The sequence below is a fragment of the Actinia tenebrosa genome, unplaced genomic scaffold (genome assembly GCF_029948245.1).
Source record: "Actinia tenebrosa isolate PJP-AT-01 unplaced genomic scaffold, QUT_ActTen_1.0 PGA_scaffold5__44_contigs__length_20552954, whole genome shotgun sequence".
Taxonomy (NCBI): Eukaryota; Metazoa; Cnidaria; class Anthozoa; order Actiniaria; family Actiniidae; genus Actinia; species Actinia tenebrosa.
The window spans coordinates 16,295,662-16,320,661 of NW_028292582.1; the positions used below are offsets into that span (position 1 = coordinate 16,295,662).

General features: G+C 34.8%; 3 protein-coding genes and 2 long non-coding RNA genes across 13 annotated transcripts in view; 3 read left to right on the forward strand and 2 right to left on the reverse strand.

The window, feature by feature from the left end:
- The first annotated feature begins 424 nt into the window (after window positions 1-424).
- Window positions 425-14,847, forward strand: LOC116300558 (uncharacterized). 5 transcript variants are annotated; one of them, XM_089037860.1, is made up of 10 exons: window positions 425-2,721; window positions 5,183-5,216; window positions 7,699-7,990; window positions 10,536-10,713; window positions 11,239-11,401; window positions 11,951-12,202; window positions 12,603-12,718; window positions 13,278-13,390; window positions 13,960-14,224; window positions 14,709-14,847. In XM_089037860.1, the coding sequence occupies exons 2-10, from the start codon at window positions 5,186-5,188 to the stop codon at window positions 14,736-14,738; spliced, it is 1,440 nt and encodes a 479-aa protein (XP_088893986.1). In that variant the 5' UTR covers window positions 425-2,721; window positions 5,183-5,185; the 3' UTR covers window positions 14,739-14,847. The 5 variants fall into 5 exon arrangements, with proteins under 5 accessions (XP_088893986.1, XP_088893987.1, XP_088893985.1 ...); XM_089037861.1 differs by having other exon boundaries at window positions 7,702-7,990; XM_089037859.1 differs by having other exon boundaries at window positions 425-5,216; window positions 7,531-7,990.
- The window catches only part of LOC148906717 (uncharacterized), a 15,842-nt gene continuing 2,331 nt past the window's right edge, over window positions 11,490-25,000 (reverse strand). Inside the window, exons 1-7 of one of the 5 annotated variants that reach the window (XR_016121324.1) lie at window positions 23,496-23,636; window positions 21,639-21,837; window positions 15,340-15,415; window positions 14,587-14,943; window positions 13,662-13,702; window positions 12,469-13,451; window positions 11,490-11,810 (exon numbers count right to left, since the gene is read on the reverse strand). This is a non-coding gene — a long non-coding RNA (uncharacterized LOC148906717). The other 4 variants (XR_016121325.1, XR_016121327.1, XR_016121326.1 and 1 more) reach the window with 4 other exon arrangements.
- LOC148906718 (uncharacterized) lies at window positions 14,750-16,502 on the forward strand. The gene is made up of 4 exons (XM_089037862.1): window positions 14,750-14,886; window positions 15,170-15,425; window positions 15,791-15,871; window positions 16,400-16,502. Exons 1-4 carry the CDS (start codon window positions 14,833-14,835, stop codon window positions 16,498-16,500), a joined length of 492 nt encoding a protein of 163 aa, XP_088893988.1. The 5' UTR covers window positions 14,750-14,832; the 3' UTR covers window positions 16,501-16,502.
- LOC148906719 (uncharacterized) lies at window positions 18,854-20,738 on the reverse strand. Its single transcript, XM_089037664.1, has 2 exons — window positions 20,723-20,738; window positions 18,854-20,283 (listed from the first exon to the last, which is right to left on the reverse strand). Exons 1-2 carry the CDS (start codon window positions 20,736-20,738, stop codon window positions 19,055-19,057), a joined length of 1,245 nt encoding a protein of 414 aa, XP_088893790.1. The 3' UTR covers window positions 18,854-19,054.
- On the forward strand, window positions 21,186-23,762 carry LOC148906720 (uncharacterized). Its single transcript, XR_016121328.1, has 2 exons — window positions 21,186-21,514; window positions 21,794-23,762. It is a non-coding gene; the product is annotated as an uncharacterized LOC148906720 (long non-coding RNA).

Here is a 25,000-nt window from a genome sequence, read left to right on the forward strand (position 1 = left end):
ATATTCCATAGACCTATTATATATCATAGTGGTTTTCATAATCCTTGCATGAAATAATGTGAGCTAATTAAAGTGTAATAGTGGGATAAACACAATAGAAGACAAAAGAATTAGAGTGTAATAGTACTAGACATGCTAAAATGTATTTCACGGGTTTATGAAAACCACTCTAAAATTAAATATCATAAAACAAGTATTTGTTTCACTTATAATTCGAGTCTACTTGTACATTTCCAACGGAAAAATACACCTAGTTTTTAGTTACAAGCAAAATCATAAAGATTAACTCAGATGATTATTTTGCTTCTTTTTTGCTTTTTTCCCCTTAATGAGATTATTTGCGATTTTTTTTATTTTCGACAATTAATTGTTTAATTGTGCCTCTTTTATCGTAATTAAATATCTTGATAAAAGTTTATTATCGTGAAAATCTATATTGACATGTAATTTTTTAATGGGCAGCAAAAAAAGGCTAGGCTAAAAATATCTAAACGTTTTTGCACAGGCGCGTTAGTTTCTGTATCGTAATAACCATGTTAATAATTTTTACACAAGTGAATATGATATGATAAATCCGGCCCCCTCATTGGTCACAATTTACGTCTTATCCTGCTATATTCACCTGTAATCGCGCACGCGCACGTCGATGTGTGCCGCTTGCAGAGATAAATAAAATTTGAGAAGACAAAAAGAATCTTAACTTAAAATCAAGTTCACTTGTGTTAAAAAAATAGAAATATTCACCTCGCCACACTAAGACTCGCGTCTTGGTAAATATTCCCCGATATTCACTTATTATCACCATTAATATACAATTAGGGTCGACATCAGTGAAGTGAAAAGATATCACTTCCAATGTTGTCATTTTATCGACCCTAAACGTGTAATTAACAAGTTATATAATGCTAAGAGCCTGGTATCCTTTTATTGACTAGTTTTCTATATCATATAGGTCACTCGCTTGCAGACTCGATATGGAAACTTCGAAATACGAACGATATCAAGCTCTTAATATTTGATAATCTCTACACATTATTAGGTCATTATTACAAAAATCTGGGTTTATACTATTTTCGGCCTCTTGCTTTGGCTATCATTACCTTTTGTTTTTCTTCTAGCTGTACCAATTTGCCTTGTATTTGTAAATACTTTTTAAGTCGTACCGGGAGCTTTCTGATTTCGCAAACACTTGACTTTACGACATGATTATAAACTGTGGTCACATTATTCACGGACAACGGCACATTTAGAGAAACAAGGATGTTAACTGTGCTGGAAAGTAAGCACGTTTCATAGGTCGACCATGCAGAAGAAGTTAGATCGCAATTCTGCTGCAAAAGAAATTCTACACTCCTCTTTTTTTTGTATGGCGATGGATTTGATCTCCTTCTCTTCGCGGCAGGGCTTGACGGTGAACCAAAGGTTTTCTTATTCTCACCAAAAACATTTTTGCAGTTGCTGCAAAGGCAGTTTTCTCCACATGCTTGTTTGTTTTTATAACAAGGGCATTTAGACTTCCTGTTTTCTGTGTTCCGGCAAGAAATTCCAGTGGCACCTTTAGATTGCCCACATCTGCATGATAGCGGCAACTGTCTTTCATTTGTTGCCTCGTTAACATTTTTGCAGCCTTTGCATCTGCATTGACTACCACAGGATGCCCCTAGAGTGACACAAGGACATTTGCGACCTCTGTTTTTGCTTTTAGGTAGACAGCATGAAATATCTTGCTCTTTACTATTCCTCCCACAAGAACAACTTGATTTGTCATTCTCTTGCAGTATGTTCGAATTCTCATCTGTCAAGAAAATGGAAGCAGTGGAGTTTATCTACATAAATTGTACCAAATAAATAATGTTTTCCAGTTTTTTCCCCGCCAGGGGGAGTTTAGTATTCCGATTGCAAAAGGCGGTGGTGCTCGTCGTAACTTTTGAAGTTTTAGATCTCTGTATTGTTACCCCTTAGAATTCAAAAGCACCTCAGAAATTTTGGTATATCATGTCTAATATTTTTTTCGAGTTGTCTAACACTCGGGCTTTCTGAATAAATATCAGGGACGATATACTTTTGATAGTATATTTGTTTATATATAAAGGGTAGAAGCAAGAGAAACTGAACTAAGATAAGGAATCCCCGTGCCCCGTCATGTGCACACTTTGATGCTATTTTTAGCTCGTTACCATTCCCGCGCGATAATTATGCTTCCTTAAAAGCCACGTTTTAGAACACGAAAAGCAACAAAAATACAGGTTTTTGTTAACTGCAAGACTAGAAGCCGCCTCAAGAAATCAACTAATCAGGTTCTTCGCTCAAAATATCACCATGCTAAGAATAGCTTCAAACTGTGCACATGATGGTTACAAGGCTATATAGGTAGGATTCCTTCTCTTAGTTTATCGAAGTTTATGCAAAATGCAGTTATCGCAGAATCGCGATACCAACCTCAGCTGCGATTTTGAGCTGTCAATACGGGTTTATATTGGAGGCTAGTTGGGAGAAAAAACTGCACAGTGGCATTATTAGCATTTTCCAAACGGACTAAATATACGTATATACCACGAGGTTTTGCAGACCTAACAATATTGTTTCATTTATTTTACGTACCTTCACCGTCGAACGAAGATGTAGCATCATAATGACCTGGACCATAGGTATTAAAGCTAATGTAGAATGTTTCCGTTGTAGCTTGTTGTTCTGGGATAAAGGGCAAGTACGGACAACCAGGTATACTTGTTATTACTAATAAGTGAACTTGTAATATATCTGAACAAACTTTCATTACGAGATCACCCATTTCCCCACAAAATGTTCCTTCCTCTCGAAATCGTTCTGTTTCGTAATTAAGTTCCATTTCGTCGACTCCCAGTAACATCTGGTAGCTTTCGTTACTTTGTACGGAGTCGACGAAAAGCTGACGAAGACGGAAAACGTCATCATCAAAACTACCACCTAAGCCCAAATCAGTCAGGTGCTGTTGGAAATGAGTATTTGCTTCAGTTTTCCACTTGGTTGATTTCCGTATTTGTTTGATGATACTTGCAAAAGCGCAGTCTCCATCGCCTTCCACAGGATCGATGCATAAATTGAATGATTGCAAATTTCTTGACAAAAGTACTTCTTTTGCAGGTTGAGAATTGTCGTCCATTTCATCATCCGTTATTAGCATTTTCAAGTTTTTAACACCAATCAGCTGCATAACGGGCAGATCGTGCACGTTAAGACTTCTGTCATTACACTGATCGGCAACTTTATTCAGAGTTTCATATAATTTGACAGTGTTATCACATATCATAGTTGACACAGTATCATTTAGCACGTCCTCTATGTTTTCAGCTAATAACATCATAGGTTCATTGTGTGAACTGTCGTCATTTTGAACATCAATTCTGTCCCATACCTTGTCGCATACATTGTTTTGAACTTCTTCCCGATCATTGACCTTAAAAAAACGATTTTTCTTTTTGCCATTCATCTCGTCTCCAGTTAACAAGCTGTGTTTCGGAAGAGGTATAAATGGGACAATTCTAGCGTTGTTTTTGTGTTTCTTCCCACTTTTTTGACAATTAATTCCGTAAAAAATTAAACTTAAAACCGCAATCGCAATTTCAGGACTGATTGTTGAAGATCCACAAAGAAGAGAGTCATTTATTGTGTGGTGGAGTCGCTCGTTGTATTCTGTACCATAACCAGGAGGAATTCGGGACAAACATCCTTTACGAATGTGCATTTTTAAATTGTCTATTTCGTGTAAGGTTTTGGATTGCGAATCAGATTTAAATACTTCTTGCCACCTCGACAGAAAGGTGTTGAGATTTTGCTCAATTACATCTGGGTCTGGAGTCGGCTGTTCACGACTGTCTCCACAGTCTCCATCCTTTCTAAATATCAATCCAAAATCTTTAGAAATTTGCCGTGAGACTTCTGTGCCTTTTGGGATAGTTTTAACAATTCGTTGAACTGCATGAAAAATGTCCAGCTTAACTTCTACATTTTGAAATATTGATTTGTATTTTGCACTTACTTTACAACAATCATCAACTATTACCAGTTGTAAGTCCTCCTTCAAGACACTCTTGATATCTTCCAATAAGTCTTGTACCTCATCAAACGCTGTTGTCCTTGTTAGACGCCAGCCAACAACTTGTCGACACTCGTTAATCAAAATGTAAAGGTTTTCGAATTGCCTTACAAATTTCTTGTCACTGCCTCTTGAAGAACCAATATATTTACTGACTTTAAAAGTATGGTCACACGTCAAACAATTACTAACTCGAGCTGCTTCTTCCATCTGCTTGTTGTAGGTGGACTGTTTTGAATTGAAATCTGCTAAAAAAATCTCCATTATCTTATCGTTGCTTGGAAATCTAAAAATTTCGTTTGAGTAAAACCCGTCCAGTTGATTACAACCTGTTGCATTATCGCCATAGTTTATAAGAGAAAAACGTTCCATGCGTTCACGATATTCATTGAAATTCATTGCGGCAATTCCGTAGCACATCTTCAGAAAACTCACACCTTGTAAGACCTGCGTTTCTATCAAATCCACCACTTCTTTCGTGCACGCGGATTTGTAAAACATAACAATTGGAAAACAGGCACTTCTATAAAGTTTTGGTAAAGTTTCTAAAATTTCCAGGCTAGCTGATAAGTATCTGTGAGGGATTCTTCCATGCTGGCATATGTATACTCTTTGTATCAAAAGTAGGTTGCCTCTTAAATCAAATACTAAACGTGGGTTTCTTGGATCTTTTTTCAATACTCTATCCGTAAAGAATCCTGCCTTCATTGACATGCGATGAATAGGGCACAATATGTCCAGGTTAAAGTGGTCCATTGGGCACCAGATGAATACTTTTGGCCATAATGAAGATTGGCCATTTATTCCTATTGGCGGAGCGATAATATGGTCAAATCTGTTATTCGTTGGATCACCTCTAAATTCCTTGATGAGTTGTTTTACGTACTCTTCGAGAGCTGGATCAGGCATAAACACCCCATGGACAAGAATGAAGCCTTGCGAAATGAAAATAACCAAGCATACTATCTTAAATAGGATCATATTGTTCGTGAAGCCTACATTTAATGTAGGCTTAAAGCAAAAGGCAGTTTAGTTATTTGATCTATCGTTATTACAATTACTGTTATAATGCCTTTTACTAACTCTCTTCTGATTTTCGGTCGACAGCTAATGAAATCGTGTGAGATCCATAATATAAATGGTTAGTAATTAATTTAATTGGACAGTTCTTTAAAGGGCCACTTGGACGAAAATCGTTCCAAATTTAAAACTCTTTCATTCGAGCTGGAACTTTGCTGAAATAATCTTGAATACATTAAGAACCACCCACTGGAATATCTTTCTAATATTCGAAAGGAAAGGGCCAAGATTTTACGATTTATTTTCGTCCGCCATTAATTTCTTTGACTCACAGAATTCGGCTCAAGAAGACTGGCACGAGTACTTATGACGTCATTTACTCAACCCAAACCAAAACGTTGGTGGGTAATGTATGTGCCATGTTCGTAAAACTCGGTTTATTTGGTTTATTCAGAAAATATATAATGTTTCATTCGGTTTCCTAACTACTATATGACCAAAAAATGTCTAGGCGCTGAAATTTTTTTACTTTCAATAATACTGTCGATCATAATTCGAAAATTTCAATACATCTCCGCACGCCAAGAATCACAACAAAGTAGGACGCATGGACGAGATTCTAGCGGTTCCATCGCGCGAAGTGACTGAGATATTCGGGATTTATTCGAATCATTTTAAGGATAACAACTTTTCAAGGTATATTTACATACAAGGGCAAAGAGCAACCCCACAATTTGGGTCCGCGAGACATCCGACACAATGAAAGAAAAATCTACGAGCTGAGTGACAGACGCCGCTGTCGCGCGAGTAATAAATAAGAAACCTTTGACATGTTCTTTTACAAAGATAATATTAGATAATCGTATGTTTGTACCTATTCAATGCATAATAAACATTTTGAAGCAAATAATAACCGTCCTGTAGTAAATCAGCTAGGAGAATTACGAGCTCGCATTCTAAATTATTCGGCACATAGATCTAAGTATATTGTCACAAATCTTTATATCACAACGCAGAATTCATAACATCAATCACTATTAGATTACATTGAAACTTCAAATTTAAGATCTTTATATCATGGACAGTACGTAGCAAATACAAATAATGAAATGAACGTAAGGAATTTTTATGAAAACCTCTTCCCAAGCAATTCTTCTTCTTCTAGTTCGGCTTCATCTTCATACATAATAACTTATGGTTCTAACTCTTCAGGATTGACAAAGCGAGCGTCCAAAGGAGTTTCCATTATATTTGAAGAGGTATCAAAGGTTTAAAAAAAGTCTGTTTAGAGATTCTTTTCTCGATAACGCGTTTAAAACATCAAATAAACTTCAGGTGATTTAACAAGAAATGTATGGTCAAAACGACGCTAACATGACGGTGTTGAGTAAATGACGTCACAGCGTAAAACTGCTGTACATAATGACTCGTTGGCCGTGACACAAAGAAATTAATGGCGGACGAAAATAAATCGTAAAATTTTGGCCCTTCCCTTTCGAATATTAGAAAGATATTTCAGTGAGTGGTTCTAAATGTGTTCAAGATTATTTCAGCAAAGTTCCAGCTCGAATGAAAGAGTTTTAATTTTGGAACGATTTTCGTCCAAGTGGCCCTTTAATGTATGTGGATAAATACGTATAGCTCTATAATTAATAGATGTTATGATATAATAGTAAGGAAAGTAATACGACTTCCCCCAACACTTCCTGCGTGTTTAAGTACCGAACGGAACAAGGAAAAAGCTGTTATATTTGTCAAAATTATGATATAGTCACATAACACTTCCTGCGCGCTGATTCGTCAAAAACTGTGCTTCATTAGTGACGCCAGAGCTGCTATATCCTGCGAGCGGTTACATTTTCACGTGAATTAAATTACCTGAATGGGAATTTAGTAGCTGTATCCTAAAACGAATAAAACCGCTTTTTCCATGCTCCGTCCAGCAATAAAGTACTCAGGAAAGGCCGTAAGCACTCACGGATTGAAACTCAACCACCTCAGCGGAAGTCAAGCAGTTATCGTAACGTTCTTAAGTGTAAGCTCGTGCAAGTTTTGAAAATGGGTGTGAGGGACGATGAGCCTGCAACATTGTTTTAAAATATCAAAAACAGTTATCAACCAGATCGTGCTGCAAGGAGAGCTATAGACTGAGTCAGTTAGTAAAATACGACTATTTATGAAGTGTGAAACGTTTAAAAAGAACGCATAATTTATTACTACTTTACTATTTATGAAGTGTGAAACGTTTAAAAACGCAGTAGTTCGTTGGGGTAACAGATTAGAGTAATTAAATTTCATTCATTTCTGTTTAACTGTTTCCGGCAATGAGTCATCCCTTTGTGTAGAAGCTAATAAAGCGATATGTGCTATAGTAGGGTGGAGCTACACTTTGAGTCACTAGAGTCACTAATATTAGCACCTTCCTATTGGTGCAGGGTATTGAAGTCCAAACTTACACCGAAAAACCAACGTTCAGTCTACGTGTGGTTCGGTACAAGAAAGCACATCAACAGTAACGCGCGACTAAAAAAGACAAAGTTTCACTGCCAATACTTTCAAAATGGCAGGCAACAATAATGTTTTTAACGACGATTTATTTGAAGCAGAAGGCATCGAGAATTGTTCAGAGCCCAGCGGCATGCAGACTGACTTTTCAGAGGATAAGGAGACGACAGAGGAAGCGACAAGGATTGAAGACAAGAAGATGACAGATAACAACGGTGAAATCGGGTACTTCATAAAGAAAGGAATGGAATTTGTGCCAATGACCAACTTTTCAGTCGAGTGTACTGGTTACGTTGTGGAAAGCCCTGCGAGCGGAAGCTCGGAAGGATTTCTGTTTAAAGTGATTCCAAAGGGCTCCATTTCCAACGAAGAAAGTCAAACTAGCACAAGGTACATCTGACTGTATTTCATGTTCTTTCTGTTGTCTGTGCTATTCTATTGCGCAAAATGAGCTAAATATAGACTTTACAAGTGTAGCTGATAATTTCTAATGATTACTCTTAGGATTGCAAAACAAATTTTGGACTCAGTTATTTTGCCGCGTGTTTTATGTCGTTTAGTGTGAACTGGCAAAGTTTCAGGGGATTGGCAATTTTACGTGAGATGGTCGCTTGCGAGAGCGTTCGTTCGAGGAGACTTCATTTTTGTTATTGCTTTATTTTAGTTTATTTTTTGTAAGGGGAGTTTGTTTCGTTTTACAGTGAAAAACCTAAGTCATTCTTGTACCCAGAGATGACCGCTTTCGAGAGCCGGTTCGTTCGAGGAAACTCCCTTTTTGTTGTTATTACTTTATTTTACTTTATTTTTTGGGGGGATTGAAGGTGTTGGTTTCGTTTTACTCAAGCAAAACAAAAAAATCGAAGGCTCTGGTCGGCTCTGGTAACACACAAACCGAAAGACCAGATTCTACATGTCGTAAGATATGCGCATGCTCTACATATCGTAAGTTCCGGTATAAATTCAAACCGTATTTTCATTTCTCTGTTTCTAACAATCTGGGGGGAAAAGCAAGAAAATGAGACCCTATGATGTGTATGTCAATTGAAAGCATTCAAATTTCAACATTTGAGAATATAGTTAAAAAAACTAAACTTATAACTTAAAAAAAGAAAAAAAAAAGCCTGTACGTCTCTTACATTGCGCATAAAACAATCTTTCAAATTTTTGATAAAAAATTAAACAAGAAACTCATGGAGTACCACTTTCAAATCTCCATGAAATAGCTCAGCCCATGCCGTCCCAATAAAATTAATTTATGAAAAGTATAGCGTGAAGAGTATTTGGCTGGAATCATAAAGCAAATTTATAAAAATCATAAATACTTTGTCGCAAAATGTTTTTTTTCTGGAAATTTAATGTCCCATTTTTTAGCTCAAATAGGGCAAAAATTGGCATAATACAACCCCCTACAGTTTCAAAACGAGCACGGTGACCCCTATTTTTTATTGCATTTTTGACCTTATATATATTATGTTAGTCTTTAAGGTGGCTGCCTACTTTTGAACTTTCGTTTTTACGATGTGCGCGCGCTCAAAAACCGCTGAAAATTCTGAAAAGGATTTTATTGAAGAACCATATGCGTTTTAAACTTCAACAGGGCAAAACCCTCAAATTCGGGACTCTCTATTTTTCACTTTACTCATTCGAAAAAAACTCCTAAAAACCTAGGTAATATCAACATTGTAGGAAAAGTTTAAATCAGTAAGATATATGAAAAAATAGGTTTTTGTAGGGATTTTTGCTCGACTTTGAGATTTTTAAGAGCACCGAAACTATATAATATGACAAATCAATTTATCTCTTTGTCTTTTTGTAGAAAATATCCATGTATTATTGTAGAATGATTGACTAGCTTTCATTCGTGAAATCATAGAGTCTGCCAATAGCCATTATCTTATGAATTTTAATTATTTTAAAATCATTTCCGGTGGCGCAATGTTTGTTCCTAAAGCTCGCGTAGGCTTCCATTAAATGCAGATTATATCGAAAACAAGCTTGGGACACCCCATTTTTTCCGGATTTGGCATCAGCATTGCATTTCGATATCGCAAACAGCGGATATTACATGGGCGCGAGGAGATGCGAAGTTGATCTTTGAGTGTTGAAAAGATCAGTGAAAATATCAGTTCTTCGGAAAGGAGAAATATAGGTATTTTATGGATAATTATATGATAAAATCGAAGTTTTAAAACAAGTTTAATGTTTTTTTTTTCCAAAAGTAGGCATTCACCTAAAAAACGTAAAATAGATCCTCCTAGTTTTCCTTTGCTTAATTTATGCAGTTAATGCCAAATTAGCCTTGTGAAATGAATATTCTAAAAAAATAAGTGGTTTTTCAAAGAATATGGACACAATCTCCGTATGTACCACATGATGTAAAGATAGGAAGCACGAAGCAAAAAAATGTTTTTAGCCAACTATTAGGGGTATTTTTAGTCAATAAACAAAGTGCCAGTCATTTAGGAGGTTTTAAAAAGGAAATTTATCAAACTATTTTCCAAAAAAAAAAATTCCGCGTTAATAAAATCGTGATGTCATCATTTTATGACAAAATTTTAAGCTTTATTTCTCGTAAAAGCACTTTTTTTCAAACTATTTTTCAAACCAGAATTCACATAGTCATTTAAAAAAATTATTTTATTCTCAGTTCGTAGGTACCCTCCTTAAGCTGTATACTTTTGAGTATGAGGGCCAATGGGTTATCAGTATGACTTTGTTTTAAATTATGGCTGTCGTGTGTTACCCACTTGAAATAAATTTCATTCATTCATTCATATTTGCCATTTTAGTCATTTACTGTAAAATCGGAAAACCAAAAACATGAATAAGTAAAAAATATTTTTTTATAACATGATTTAGCTAGGAGGTGTCACCGAGCATTGAGCTAATCATTGCTAATAGATAACTATGAGCTAACATATTTTTTTCTTTATAGTCAACAGTACTATTTGACATGGAGGGACATGTCTACCCAGATAGGCATATTAAACAAGTTTTCGTCCAAGAAATTGTGGACTGTTCCATCTAAAGAACAGTATTTACCCCCCTATTTCAAAAGGCTCTGTGACGAATATGTGAAATTGAGTAATCCTCGACGAGTATTCCCAGTTGAGGTGAGTTATTATAATGAAAAACATAAAATAAAAAAGACATATATTACTGAACAATTATAATTCATCAACGAATCGTTGGATCAACTGGTGTATCAAGATAGATAACAGAGAAAGTGTTCATTTATTTCATGGTTGATCTAAATGAGACTTCTATTTATGGTTATGCTAAAATTCACTAATAAGAGAAAAAGAGTAAAACTGAAAATAGGATGTTCAGTACGTAGTATTGCTTAATACTCCCACTGTGTATGACAACCAATTAATTATATACATTTTAAATAATTCTTATAATTGCCAGTTTTTTGTTAACAATGAAATTAAGTACCAAATTTAAATTTAGAGCAACTTTTAATTATTTATATCAAAATTATGAAAAAGAAAGTGATATTTTACTTCGTTATCAAAGTTCTTTCAAACCGGAAGAGAAAAAAGCAACTCATAAAAATGATTGCAGCTGCACTTTAAAATGGGTGTCGAAATATGTCTCTACCTTAAAATTCTTACTTTGATTTTTCACATCTGCAGTGCATTGGTTTACAAGAGAGAAGTATCCCACCAACATGGATAATAGGATCAAACATCCATGTTTCGGTGGAAAATGGAATGGCTAGGAGGCTTGATGAAAGTGCATCCCCATTCGCAGTATTGGGTGATGAAATTGACCCCCTGCCTTTTCTCCAAATAACAGGTTTGTTTTTTATAAAGAGAAATATTAAAATACATTAGAAAGTGTAGGTTAAGTACATGACACCTCTTTTTGTATTGTGATCAATATATTGTAGGATATATTTGTTCTCCTTTATTTATTATCAAACCTGTGGTTTTGGATGTTACAACATTCATCACATGACAATTTTTTTAGTACAATCTGATCTGATCATTTGTCAGACACTTTATATTGCAATGAAACAGTACATATCAGACCCTTAAAGTAAAGATTATTCCATTAGGGTTTCAGCTGAATTAAATTTTGGAAGATTTATATTACATGCTAGTCCCCTTTAAGGACATATAATATAATGGATTTTTATTGACAAATTATGGAAAATTGGAAACCGTCAGTCACCAAAATTAACCTTGCAAACAATGAAATCTACCTAAAACACAAGTAATAACAATCTAAATAATTAATTATTAATTCAATAGTACAATAATAGTACATATAGAGTACTCTCTTATGTTGTGAGATTTAAATTACATACGCATATGTACAGTAATAATTAATCTATGTTTTCAGGGGACAATGGTTTGTTAGATGAAGGTGAGGCTATAAAAGAGATATTAGAGATGGAGGCGAGTTTAATGGGCAAGAATTTCCCACCCGCCCTTCTGATCCTTGGAGGGATGGGTGTGGGAATCCATTACGAGCAACTTAGAAAGATGTATGATGGTGTGCCATTGGTAATGGCATATGGCCTTCCCGTCTCAGGGAAGTCCTTTGCAGTTGAGGTTGCCATGTCCATCATCGGAGAGTCTAAAAGGACTGGAGGTAATTAATGAAATCAATTGTTTCAAAATTTGAAGTAAACTTATGGTATAAAACATAATGGACAATACTCTTTCGGTATTTATTTTTCTATGTGAAGTGAATGGTTTAATTTGTATTTCCAGTATTTAATATTGTAAGACCAATATTATGATTGGGCCTCGATCACAGTTAAAAATTCAAATGGGGGATAATGATAGGATATGCAAATAAAAGTCATGTAAGTAATGTATAGCTAATCAAATCTTAGGAATTACACTTCTACGTACATTTTGCAATTGGGTCGTGATGTATTTGGGTGGTTACTCCTGGTTATGTCCTCTCTCTCTGGCTTCACGCTATAGCTTATGGCAGTAACAATTTGTTTTTCACCTCTCTAAGCTTGTTCATTCTTTTCTTTTAGAATGCACACAGGCAGGCATCTTAAAAAAAGCTGGCAGTAGAACACTCCCTTTTTGGTGGGACGATGTCTCCGATTTTGGAATCTTAGAGGCACTAACAGTGCAGACCTTCAATCAGGTAAGTAATATAATATGAGATTTACTAACTGAGAAGTATTTGTGGTACTATAACATTATAGAAACCATGTCTAAAAATATCACTTACATTATCAGACTGGGTGTTTAGAAAGCTCTATATTGTGCACCTTTTTTTTCTTTTATTCCAATTATTCAAATCTGTTTTAACAGTCATTTTAAGAAATCTTTTCATAGAGTTTTGATCGATTGACCACATGAAACACAACTTTACATTAAATAGGGGGCCATATGGTAGGGGGTTATGGTTATATGGTTGGGGGTTATGCATGCATGATGATGATCATGGTTACCAATTGATTCAAAGTACAGTACTAAACATATCATTTAAAACATTTAAAACATGTCAAACTAGTTAATGGAAGTATATATTTTGGTTAGGCTTCAACAAACTGAAATTTTACATACAATATTGTTCAAAGAAAGTCAAAGGCATTCGAATTATTTTACCCATTAACATGAATATAGAGTGTGCTGGCCAATTTAAGATTTGCTATACTAATGAAAATATAGCTAATATTTTAATATCACAATATCAATAGGCTCAAAGAAATACAGCAAATGCAATACAAGAGGGATCAAGAACGATACCTCTAATGACGATGAATCCGCAATGTCTCAGAAGAAAAAAAATGGACCAAGAGAAAATCGCCAGGTATTGTCCACTAAAATCTGACTTACAATTGTTTCAATATAATAGATATTGAAGTATTGTCCTAGAAAATGTAAAAAAAATTGAAAGTTAACTTGTTAGAAAAGCTGTCAAAATTATTGTTAAAAATAAGCTAGATGAAAAAAATTATGGACAGGACAACTATGTAACTTAATTGGTGAATTTCTATTGTGCAGCACATGAGCCTCAGAGTGCAAAATCAAACATATATCCAAAGACATATCCAAAGTTTTTGCTATATCAATATTATTACCTAACTGTTACCAGTGCACTGCGGTGGGCTAAGGATCAGACCTGTGAAAAAGAATGTCACAGATATATATATACTTAGTTATTGCAGCATCAATTTGAAAAAATGTTTACATAGAAAAAGTCTACAGAGTATGAAGTGCAAATTAAAGTATAAAAACACTGTTTCATAATGAAATTACAGTAAATTAACTGCATTTGCGGAATTTACAGATTTTTATGTGTCAGCTAGATTATTATAAAATGCTAATTTTGAATCTGCAATCTTTTAACAATTTGCCTTTTTGTTTGTGTTTGCTTAGGGTTTTTTCGAGAATTGCTGTAATACCGTTCTCTCCAATAAGTGCAGAACAAAGTCTTGAAACTTGCCTCGAATTAAAATCAAAGATACGTCCATTATTGGAGAGAGCGGTGTTAAGTGTGGGGATTCTGTTAGAGCTACAGACAGAATTTGAAGAAATGAGGGGAGATGAAATATTTAAAGAAATCTGTTCCCTTCTAAGTAGAACAAGCCTGGATATGCGCAGCCAACTTAATTATGCGCTCATCTTATTTTCGACAGGAAAGGTACTTCAATTCTGACTATATATTAAAATTGAATTTGAAAGAGATACTGCAGTCTATAATAATAATTATGTTATAATTTTTAAAAATAAGTTAAACACAGCAACCCAGCATTGACATTAATTGGAAGTCATTGGTTGATCTCATCTGTGCTAATTTGTGGGTTTCTTCAACCTTTTTGTGGGTTTTTCAGCTTGTTTTCCAGGGTGTTCAGCTTCCAAGATTCAATATGGAAATCGAGTGGAAACTTTTTAAGAGCTACTGCCACTCCCTTTCTCATGTGTTGAAAAATCCAATGTGAATTATTACTTCTCTGTAATTTAACTTATTTTCCCTATTTAATGTAATCCTCATATTCATTATACCTTAAATATGTTTGTCCCTCATTTATTTAGTCTCACTTGCCATGCATCACACCTCATTTCTTCTCCATGCTCCAACACTAACTGATTTATCCATTTTTAACTTATTCTATTTCCATACACAGATCTTGGAGAAACTTTCACTGTTTTTTTGAGCAAGTAAAGAAGTATTTTGTGGAATGTGTTATTCCAACTCATTTTGAGCTTTTGGATAGTCCTGGCAGTGCATTAGATATCAAGGCTGATGAGATGATGGGTGCCATCAATGCAATTGTTGAAGAATGTTCTTCTCAACCAGAAAAGGTAATTTCCTGATAACCAGGGAGGTTGGAGGTAGATGGAATTGTAGCCTCCCCCAGGCTAATGGAATTGAATAGAATGAATTTATTGTTAATAAGAGGACAGACGCAGAAAAACTGAAGTCAATTTGTTAATTTGCATTTCATAATGTAACCAATTCAACCTAACTCTAAATTATTCGATACCCAATTTAAAATCATTTCATGATTGTAAATAGTGAATTTATGTCAATTTCTATTAATTTTCTTTTTATTTTGTTTTTTTGTTTGTTTGTTTTCGAATTCAGACAAGGGGATTCTTCATAAGGAAAACTGTCTTGACCAAATGTATGTGTGGGGATAGCTTTGGTTTTCATACGAAGGATGCACTTGAATTTGCTGGAATTACCTCTGTCACTGAGCATCAATTAAAGCATTACATAAGAAATGCTAAGATTGGTTGCTGTGGGAGGCTTACCTTCCAAGGAAGGGGACAGATCTCTGGATGTATTCATATTCAAAGAAAAGTACTTTCCAAGGAATTGCTTGCCAAGCTAGATAATGGTAAGAAATATAATTATTCAGTTACTAAGTTGGCAAAGTTGTTGAAATATCACAGTTATGTAATAATAAGAGTATAGTAATAGAGTAAAAAAGATATCAAAAAATAATTTTGTGACATCACTTCGGTTCTATTGCAGCAATTTAAATTCTAGAAATAGCTAGTAGACCTGTACCTGCACTAGACCTTATTTCCAATGTTCATAAACTCATATGTAACCCATTTATAATATTTGAACATGTGTTTTATCTAAGATCAGGATGTAAATGAAGGAGGGAAGTTAGGTTTATTTTTAATTAACTATTTATATATTATTAGAGAGTAACGAAGCAACAGGAATTAATGAAGAGATCTATTTTCTTTACAGCATTCACAAGCACTCAGAAATCGAGTGCCAAAACCAATTCAAGTGCAACCCCTATGTTGCAAACAAAAAGTAGCACTGTTGGTAGGTTGATATACATTTAGAGGAATATTAAAAATAGAAATATTATTAATATTTCCTTTGTGCTTTTCTATAATGCAACTGTATAGTATTTTCATAGGTAAAGGTTACAGGGGGTTATTACTAGGTTATTATATATGGATACCCCTCTCTTTTGAGAAAAAAAAGGAAGTCACTACAGTTTACTATGCAAGTTCTGAAAACTTTCATTTATTAATGCTTTCTGCTTACTTATTGAATCTCTCAAATTTAAGTCGTTTTGATCCTCACTGATTGCACCATTTTTCTTCATTTTATTGGTTTCCTTTTTTACCATGTAACCCCTCCCCCTAAGTCATTCTGGCTTCGCTCTCCAAGGTATAACATAAATACTATTGGGTTATATTTTTGATGTTCTTTTGGTATAGTCGCCCCTGTAGGTTCATGTTGCCTTAAATAATACCCCAGCAAAAGATGGATGCTAAGAACTATGTACCTAGCAACTTCAAAATGCACTGAATGATTCACATGAGCAATCGTTTCCCTCTACAGAATCAACTCAAGTAGGAAAGGACCTAGAAGTGGATGCAGCAAGCGATGCTGTAGGCCAAGGTACGTACATTACCTCACTTCCAAATCTATTTCACTCATAAGAAAACGGAAACATAGGCTGTGGCCACACTGGGGCGTTTAACTATAGTTTAACCTAGGTTAAGCTTAATTAAATGACGTAATACAAACTATAGTTACACTCTTTCATATATGGTTAAACAACTTTGAGGTCACACATGTGAGGTTTAACCATAGTTACACCAAGAAAGACTCGCTCTTCTGTCAAACACCAAAATGGTTGACAGAAGAATTTTGAGGATTATTCTCCTATTATTTAAGAAAAAACGAAAAAGGCGAATTTATTTTTATATCAGACTTATTCAGTTATCACGGCGATTTAGATTGCTGTCTATTTCGACGATGACAGCAATTATCGCAGCTTTACTAAGGCGTAACAATGATCGCAGAGCGTGGATCCTTCCAAGACCTCAGTTCTGGTTCAATTCTATGCTTAATGAACGTGTGTATGAACATGATCCATATTGGCATCAGCAATTTCGAATATCAAGAGACACCTTCAATTTCCTTGTACAGTTACTTCGGGGGTCGATTGAAAGGAGAAACACTCGACTAAGAGAAGCAATCTGCGTGGAAAAGCGTGTGGCAGTCGCTCTGTGGCGACTCTCCACAGGTAACTGTTTTAGAGCTGTAGCATCTACTTTTGGTATTGGAAAATCGTCAGCTATGAAAGTTACGAATGAAGTGATTGATTCCCTTGTTGACCTACATGAAGACTGGATCAAATTCCCACAAAGTGAGCAAGAAACAACCGATGCTATCGACAGATTTTCAAATGAAACCAACACCCCTTTGCCTCAAGTGTTAGCAGCAATTGATGGGTGTCATATCCCGATTAAGGCTCCACAACAAAACAAGGAAAGCTACTTCAACAGAAAGCGCTTTTACTCGATGAATTTACAGGGAATTGTAGGTGCAGATGGTCGATTCTTAGATGTGGCTGTTGGGTTTCCCGGCAGCATCCATGATGCTCGAGTTCTGAGAATGAGTGGGATTTATGGGAGGGTCCAAAGAGGAGAGGTACTTCAGGGACCTAATAAGGTTATCCATAACGTTTCTGTTGGCCCCATCATAATTGGAGACAGTGCATATCCTGGTCTACCATGGCTTGTAAGGCCATATCAAAATAGAAACTTAGACCAGTCGAAATTGAGATTCAATACCACTCTAAGTAAGTCAAGAGTTGTTGTGGAACAAGCTTTTGGCATGCTCAAAGGGAGGTGGAGGTGCCTGCGAAAGGAATTAGAAATTAATGCAAAAAACGTTCCAAAAACTGTTGTCGCTTGTTGTATTTTACATAACATCTGCATTATGAGAGGGGAAACCAACACAGAGCTGAATGATGATGATGATGATGATGATGATGACAATGATGAATGGGGTGGTTTTGAGTTTGATATTGGGAATGCTGCTGATATACGTGAAGCAATACGCTCTTACTTGGATGGCAATTAACTTGAATAAATAGCTTAATAAATAAATCAGTAAGATGTTATGCAGTTTTTCTGCATGCAGTAGCAAAGGGTAGGGAACTCCCAATAACACGTATAACAAAATGCAAAAGTCCTCTCTTCCCATGATTGAGGGTCCTGAAGGGGGGGTCCTAACCCCATTTTCCAGTTCACATTTTGACCAAATCACAAAGCCTTACATCCCATAGTTTTGTTCAAATCCAAATCTGTGAAGTCCCAATGCATGAAATCCCATTTTCCCAGCCAAAAAGCAAACAAATTGCAGCTCCCATTTTACCCCTTCAGGACTCTCATTAATAAGAAAATTTTGCTATCATTACCACTTATTGATAATTGAGGTTGATCATATCATATCCATATGAAAAGGTCTGTGTGTCATTAAAGGACTGGAGTAAAGTATAACTAAATATGATAGAAATATAATGGAAATTTGAGTTACAATCATTGTTTATTTAGCATTTGAACCAGTTGTCAAAGGTTTAACTCAACATCAAATGTTTATTTAATTTTGAACAAGATTTCATAATAAAGTCAACACAAACTTGAACCCAGTACCAATGTTCTTGGTCAAATCCTTTGGTATAACTGCAATATTACTGCCCATGGTTACAAAACGATTTTATTAATAAAGAATTTTCCAAGACTAACATGAATGCTGAAACCACATGTATCAAAGTGGAAAGTTGTTTTGCATAAGTCTAATGTATTCATGAGAATTCTGCCTCAATAAACCCAACTGTAAATGTATTACTGCAGTTAAATTTTTTATTTACTTTTTGTATACATGCTGCTATTTCAAACGAAAGTGGAATACCTAGGAAAGCTATATATATTCCCATGTATTCACCATGTATGGCTTGGGGAGATGGGGGGGTGGTGTTGTGGTGGGGGGGGGGGGGGGGTGTTGTGGTGCAGGATAAATTTAGGGAAATCTGAAAATGATATTCCCATTTTAGGGGGCTATCTTTTTTTTTTTTGAGATTGACTTTCTTAATTAAAGTGGACATGTCAAACTTTTCGGGCCTATCAGGTGAGGGGGCATTACAAATTGTGAGGAGGGAACTCATACATAATGAATGCAGCCAATACATGCCTTATATGTCCATTAGAGTTTGTCTATCAAAGCCATCAGAATAGCTTTTTGTCGCTCTTCAGATTTTTGCTCCATTTCAATTAACGCTTTCATCATTCGATCTTCTTTTTCTTGGGCACTTTCCATAAGTTGAACCTGTTTCTCCAAAATGTTTAGGAGCTCAACATCTTTTTTCTTTTTCTTGTTTTCACCTGTTTTTTTCTTCTTGCTTGGTGCAGCTGATTCCTGATCTTCAGCATCATCGGTAATAGAACAGGCAGGTGAAAGTGAGGACAGAGAGGTATCATCTTCCTGTGGCAGATCTTTTTTGCTTGAGTCAATCAGGTGTGGCGGTGTTATTTCATCTCTACTTCCAAAAACCCTATCTACTTTGTCAAACCACTCTGGCTTGCTTTGAGTTTCCTCCCCAGTCTGACTTTCCTTGTCTACGATTCTCTTGTACTCTGATTTTAGATTGTTTATTTTTTCCTTTATTTGATGGAGAGAACGGGGAGCTATGTTTCTTTCGGCTAAGGCCTTGTTTACTTGTAATGTAAGTTCTTCCCATCCTGGTCCATTTCCTTTGGAAGTTTTGCTTGAAAGGGAGCCATTAATATAGAAATCCTCATACTTTTCCCAAAGAACACTGGTTTCTACGGCTGTCCACGCTCTTCTCTTTCTCTTGTTTGTTGAGCCACCAGAAGTGGCAAACTGTAAGGTGGAGGCTGAGGTATTAGTAGATGCTGGCCCAATACCAGAAGGTACAAACTGTAAGGTGGAGGCTGAGGTATTAGTAGATGCTGGCCCAATACCAGAAGGTACAAACTGTAAGGTGGAGGCTGAGGTATTAGTAGATGCTGGCCCAATACCAGAAGGTACAAACTGTAAGGTGGAGGCTGAGGTATTAGTAGATTCTGGCCTAATACCAGAAGGTACAAACTGTAAGGTGGAGGCTGAGGTATTGTTAGATGCTGGCCTAATACCAGAAGGTACAAACTGTAAGGTGGAGGCTGAGGTATTAGTAGATGCTGACCTAAAACCAGAAGGTACAAAACCAGAAGCGGTAAACTGGAGGGTAGAGGCTGCTATATCAGAAGTTGTTGGACTAATACCGGGTGGTATAAACTGAAATGTGGATGCAGGTACTGCCAAATGGTTTGTATTGGTATGAAGATAGCCAGAAGTCAAAAAAGTAGAATCATCAAATCCATGGCCACTCAGATCTTGTAAGGTCCTAAGTAAAATAATCTTAGTTGTTGGTACTTCATAAAATATTCAATGGAATTTCCATTCCAGATAAAATCATTCTCATTGATCCAAACAATAAAAAATAAACAAATTCGTACAAAAGCGTACAAGCGAGTCAGAAACTAAAACTCCCGAAGGTTATATAGCAAACAGTAACGGAATAATTAATATATGAAAAAACAAGCAAACTTTTGACGAAGTTGCAATTGAAACAATCCGAAAAATGTCAATATATCTTAGCTATGGTTTTGTTGCAACTAAAGTAAAGTCAGTTCTCAATCGATACAGCGGAAAAATACTTGTCGAGTTCAATCGCTTCGCAACTGCATTTTGAGAAAAACTCTAGATGTTTGAGGGGAACCGAAACCAAAAGAAGAAATCAAGAAGTCCAAAAATTACCCTATAGCTAAAGAAAAACGAGAAATGAAAGGAAAACACTACTGACTTACTTGCTCGAATCTTTGTCCATGATTACAGTAGCTACATATACGTTTTGGCGGGAAAGATCTAATCGCCACTTCATAGGCGCGACATGCTTGTTTCACTTACACAAAATAACCCAACCCAATTGGTCATTTCTTTCTTAATAGAACCTATACCATGGGTTGTACCTTAGTTTAACTTGGTTTAAGTTCTATTGTTTTACCTTGACGACCAGCATAGCAACTAACAATAGTTAATTAAACAGAAGAGAGGTCACATTGGTTTTGAAGTTAACAATTGTTAGAATTGGCTGAACTATAGTTAAACGCCCCAGTGTGGCCACAGCCATAGTCTAATTTAGAATTAGAGAACAAGTAGTCTCAATTGTTTTAACACAAATTAAACCTACTAATGAATATCTTAGTATTTAAAACAAAGAAAGACACTGAAAACTTTCCTGAATAAAATAAATTTTAACCGTTGGGATTATTGTCATTCATCTTTGTTACCTTGTCTCAATGTCTTTATAAGTATAAGTCACATAAGATTAAACTTACTCTATTGTGCTGACACAATCTACATGCATGAAGTGTTGCTAGATCCTAGTACCGTATTTCATGCTTACATTCAAAAAAGCTGTTTTATTTGTTAAAGTAATTAAAATATGTCATAATTTGGTATTTAATGACCAAAGATTTAATGACATGAAAGGGACCAATTCATTAGGAATAAATTAACACTTGCTGTTTAACAAACAATAATCATGTTTATTCTTTTCAGGACTTTTATTGGTTCAAAACGAAAAGAGGCATAAGAGAAAAAGTAAGCATTATGTTATAATTAATTTACAAATAATTTAATAATTTTGAAAATTCTTAATATATAAAATAGACAGTTTCGTGTGCAAAAAAAAAATTGTAAAAGTATTTTAGCTCGCATAGCTTACCTTGAGTATTAACTGGGAGACACAGAAGGTTTTGTTCTTAGTGCCTTAAAGTTGTTGACATATTCAGCGTATTGTCTTCCCATACTAAATAAAAGTTTGCTTGTTTTTTTTTATGCTGTTGGTATAACTATTTTTCCTCTTCTCTGTCATAACAGGAACAGAAGTTGAGAATTTGCAAGATGCTTTGGCCATCAAACATCTGCCGAGGAAAAGACAAATTAAAAAAAAGGCATATAATTGAAAATTAATTAGATTTAGTTCATAGTTAGTTCACTTAGTGTCCAAGATGTTGGTATAGGAAAAACCAATGTTTGAGAAGAATCAATGAAAAGTATCATGTGCCTTTGCTGAAAGTGGATAAATTTGCCACAAAGGTTTAGCACGAGTGGTATATAATTCAAGGAAGCCATTTTCAATAAATACAACTTCACTAGTACTTTTCATTAATTCTTCGAGGACTAAACTAGGTCATGGTATATCCTTTTAATAATACTTCAGCACCTCTAATAATAAATATAAAATAAGCATTTATAATTAAGTAAAAAAAATGAATGCATCAAGCTCCATTTTTGCATTTCAAACAAAAATATTTTTAAAAAAGTCAATGAACCAAAAAACGTTTTTATGTAGATGTGGTAGTTATAAGAAAAATAGCTAAATGAAACATATTTTAAGTTTATTTTAAGTTTCATGGAACAGACAATATGCATGACGGTATTTACAGTGTGACTACTCCAAACAAAGCCACCTCGACAAATTTTCCACAAATTAGCCAATCAAAAGGGTTTCATCAAAAGTAGGAATCTGAACAATATAATTGCTACAAATCAGACAAATATCCATGGGTTTACACGGCTTAGAAGACTGCCGGCATCTTTGTTGTCGAATATGAACGTGCTGTCGCATAGCAACATAGTGATAAGATCTAACAGCGTCAGCCTGATAATATCTTTGTCAGGCAGAAACAAACTGTAATCATAAAGACTGTGTTTTATACTGTCTCTGATATACTACTATTTTTCTATATAATTGATGACACAAATCACTAATCTGCGAAGAAAACATATTATAAGCTCTTCTTCATCATTTAGTTTTACCAACCGGAAAAATGAAAGAACATTTGAATTAAAAATTTGCCGCTAATCTATTGTTTAAATACTCAAACACTATTGGATAATTTGTGGAAAATTTGTTGAGGCAGCTTTGGTTGGAGAAACTTTGGAAACTGCAGCTTGAATTACATTTAGTAAATGAAAAAATAACATTATCATATATTTTTTTAATAACAATAATGCTTTGAACCCTTTTTTTAATCCAAAATTTTCATTATAATAATTAATAAAAGTTAATGTTTCATAAATATATATATATTAGGTAGCTGTATTTATATTAAGAATTATTTTGAAGCATTTGATATAGTAGACTACCATTCGATTCACAGATACACTGGATATACATTGTACTTAAAGCCCATTAATAATTATTAATTGTACAGCTTCTCATAAATCCCATAAAGGTAACTGTCCAATTATTTTCTTAATTCCACAGGTCTTATTGATATGGGATTAATTAGGCAGCTATATAATTAATAGGTAATTAATAGTACTCCATACTGTCCAATTAAGAAATAATTGACAAGAAAAATTCCTCTGACTGCCAAATTTCTATATACCAATTGCCATATAATCATAATGTCTATGAACTGAAAATGTATTCCGACTAAACATTTGGTAAAAAGTGTTGCACAAACATGAATACTTCATGAAAACCAATTTAAAATCTATGGATTTTCTGAGTTCAACTTGATTTATATATAATATACACACACATATGTATATATATCAATTAAAAATGTACCCATCATCTTCCTTTTCTAGACAGCTCAGTTGAGAGCCAGTACTTCTAAAATTTCAAGAAATGCACCCCCACGTTCAGTTGATTTTGAAAATAGCACCCCTAAAAGGACATAATACAGTCATAGATCAGTCCCTAATGAGTAAAATATCACTTTATATACTCCATTAGCACAGAATACCACATTTAAGGAATCATATACATGCTCTAAAAATCAATTGTGCAGAATCATGCATGAATAATACCACTAATAAATATATTGGACTTTCAGCATCTTTTTCTTAAATTCAAAGTCTACATCTACCCTCAAATTCTGGCAATATTCCCCTTGCATCAAAGTCAAAGCAGCTCCATCTGGGGGACATAACAAAACAATATATTCGAATCTCCTGGGAATACTCTGGTACCTATCGTTTTGTCTACGGATTAAGCTTAATTCCAAAATGCATGCTGCAAAGGGTCATGACTGCGTGTTAAAAAACATGCAAGATGTCTTACTGAAATGTTTTTTTGAATTGAAATTTTAACAAGAAATATGACTACATGTCATTCATGTGACATAAATTGGCTGTAAAATATTAAAGTGAGGTCTTGAGCATGACAAATTTTTAAAAAAGGTCTGAGAAAAGTCTAAAGTATTTTTTTGCGGATCATATGTCGTTTGTCTCCGGTATAAAATTTCTAAAAAGACTATTCTCTGTGATACATATCTATATGCGATGTGAATTCAGCCATAATTATGTACAGTTACTTCTGTTTTCCTTCTTTTGAGCTGTTATTTAGTTTTTTATGATAATACAATTCGAAATTTCTTTACAAATACTTACCTGAAATGAAATGTCTGCCATTGCTTTCAAATATTCCTCAAACTTTTCGTCATATAAATTTGACATCTCATTGGCTATAATGTTGTTCTATTGTTCATTATCCAATCAAAAGCGAGGATTGAACAACACTGCCAATCCGAGTTGAGCTTTTTTTTTCGTGTATGTTATTATTATAAAGGTATGTGTAGTGCAGTTATTTTCGAGTTATAATGATAGCGATAGCTCAAAAAAAAAAAAAAAAAAAAAAAATTGGCATCATAACAAGGGGGAGGAAGCGGTGGTTTCTTCGCAAACAAATGAGATGAAATTTTTATCCCCTACGAAAACCAAGAAACCTTCCTATTTGGTTTGCTTGACATAAAGGAAAAAGAAAGAAAATTTGCATATAAAACTTTCAGGACTTTTCAAACAAAATATTTTTTTATACGGGAGCGAATAAATTGACCTGACAATCATTCTATGGCAGCTATGGACATACTTATATCTTGGTTAATGGAGTGCCATTAACTATGCTTATATTAAATTCAATACTGTTAAACCTCTGGCCATGGAGGGTTAGTTTTTGAACTTTCTGTTTGCCTTTACATATACCATCTTGTTTGCTATGTTCAAACTTTGAAGAAAATATGAAACTCAAGTCTCCCAGATATCATATCTTTGAACATTTATGTACATACATAT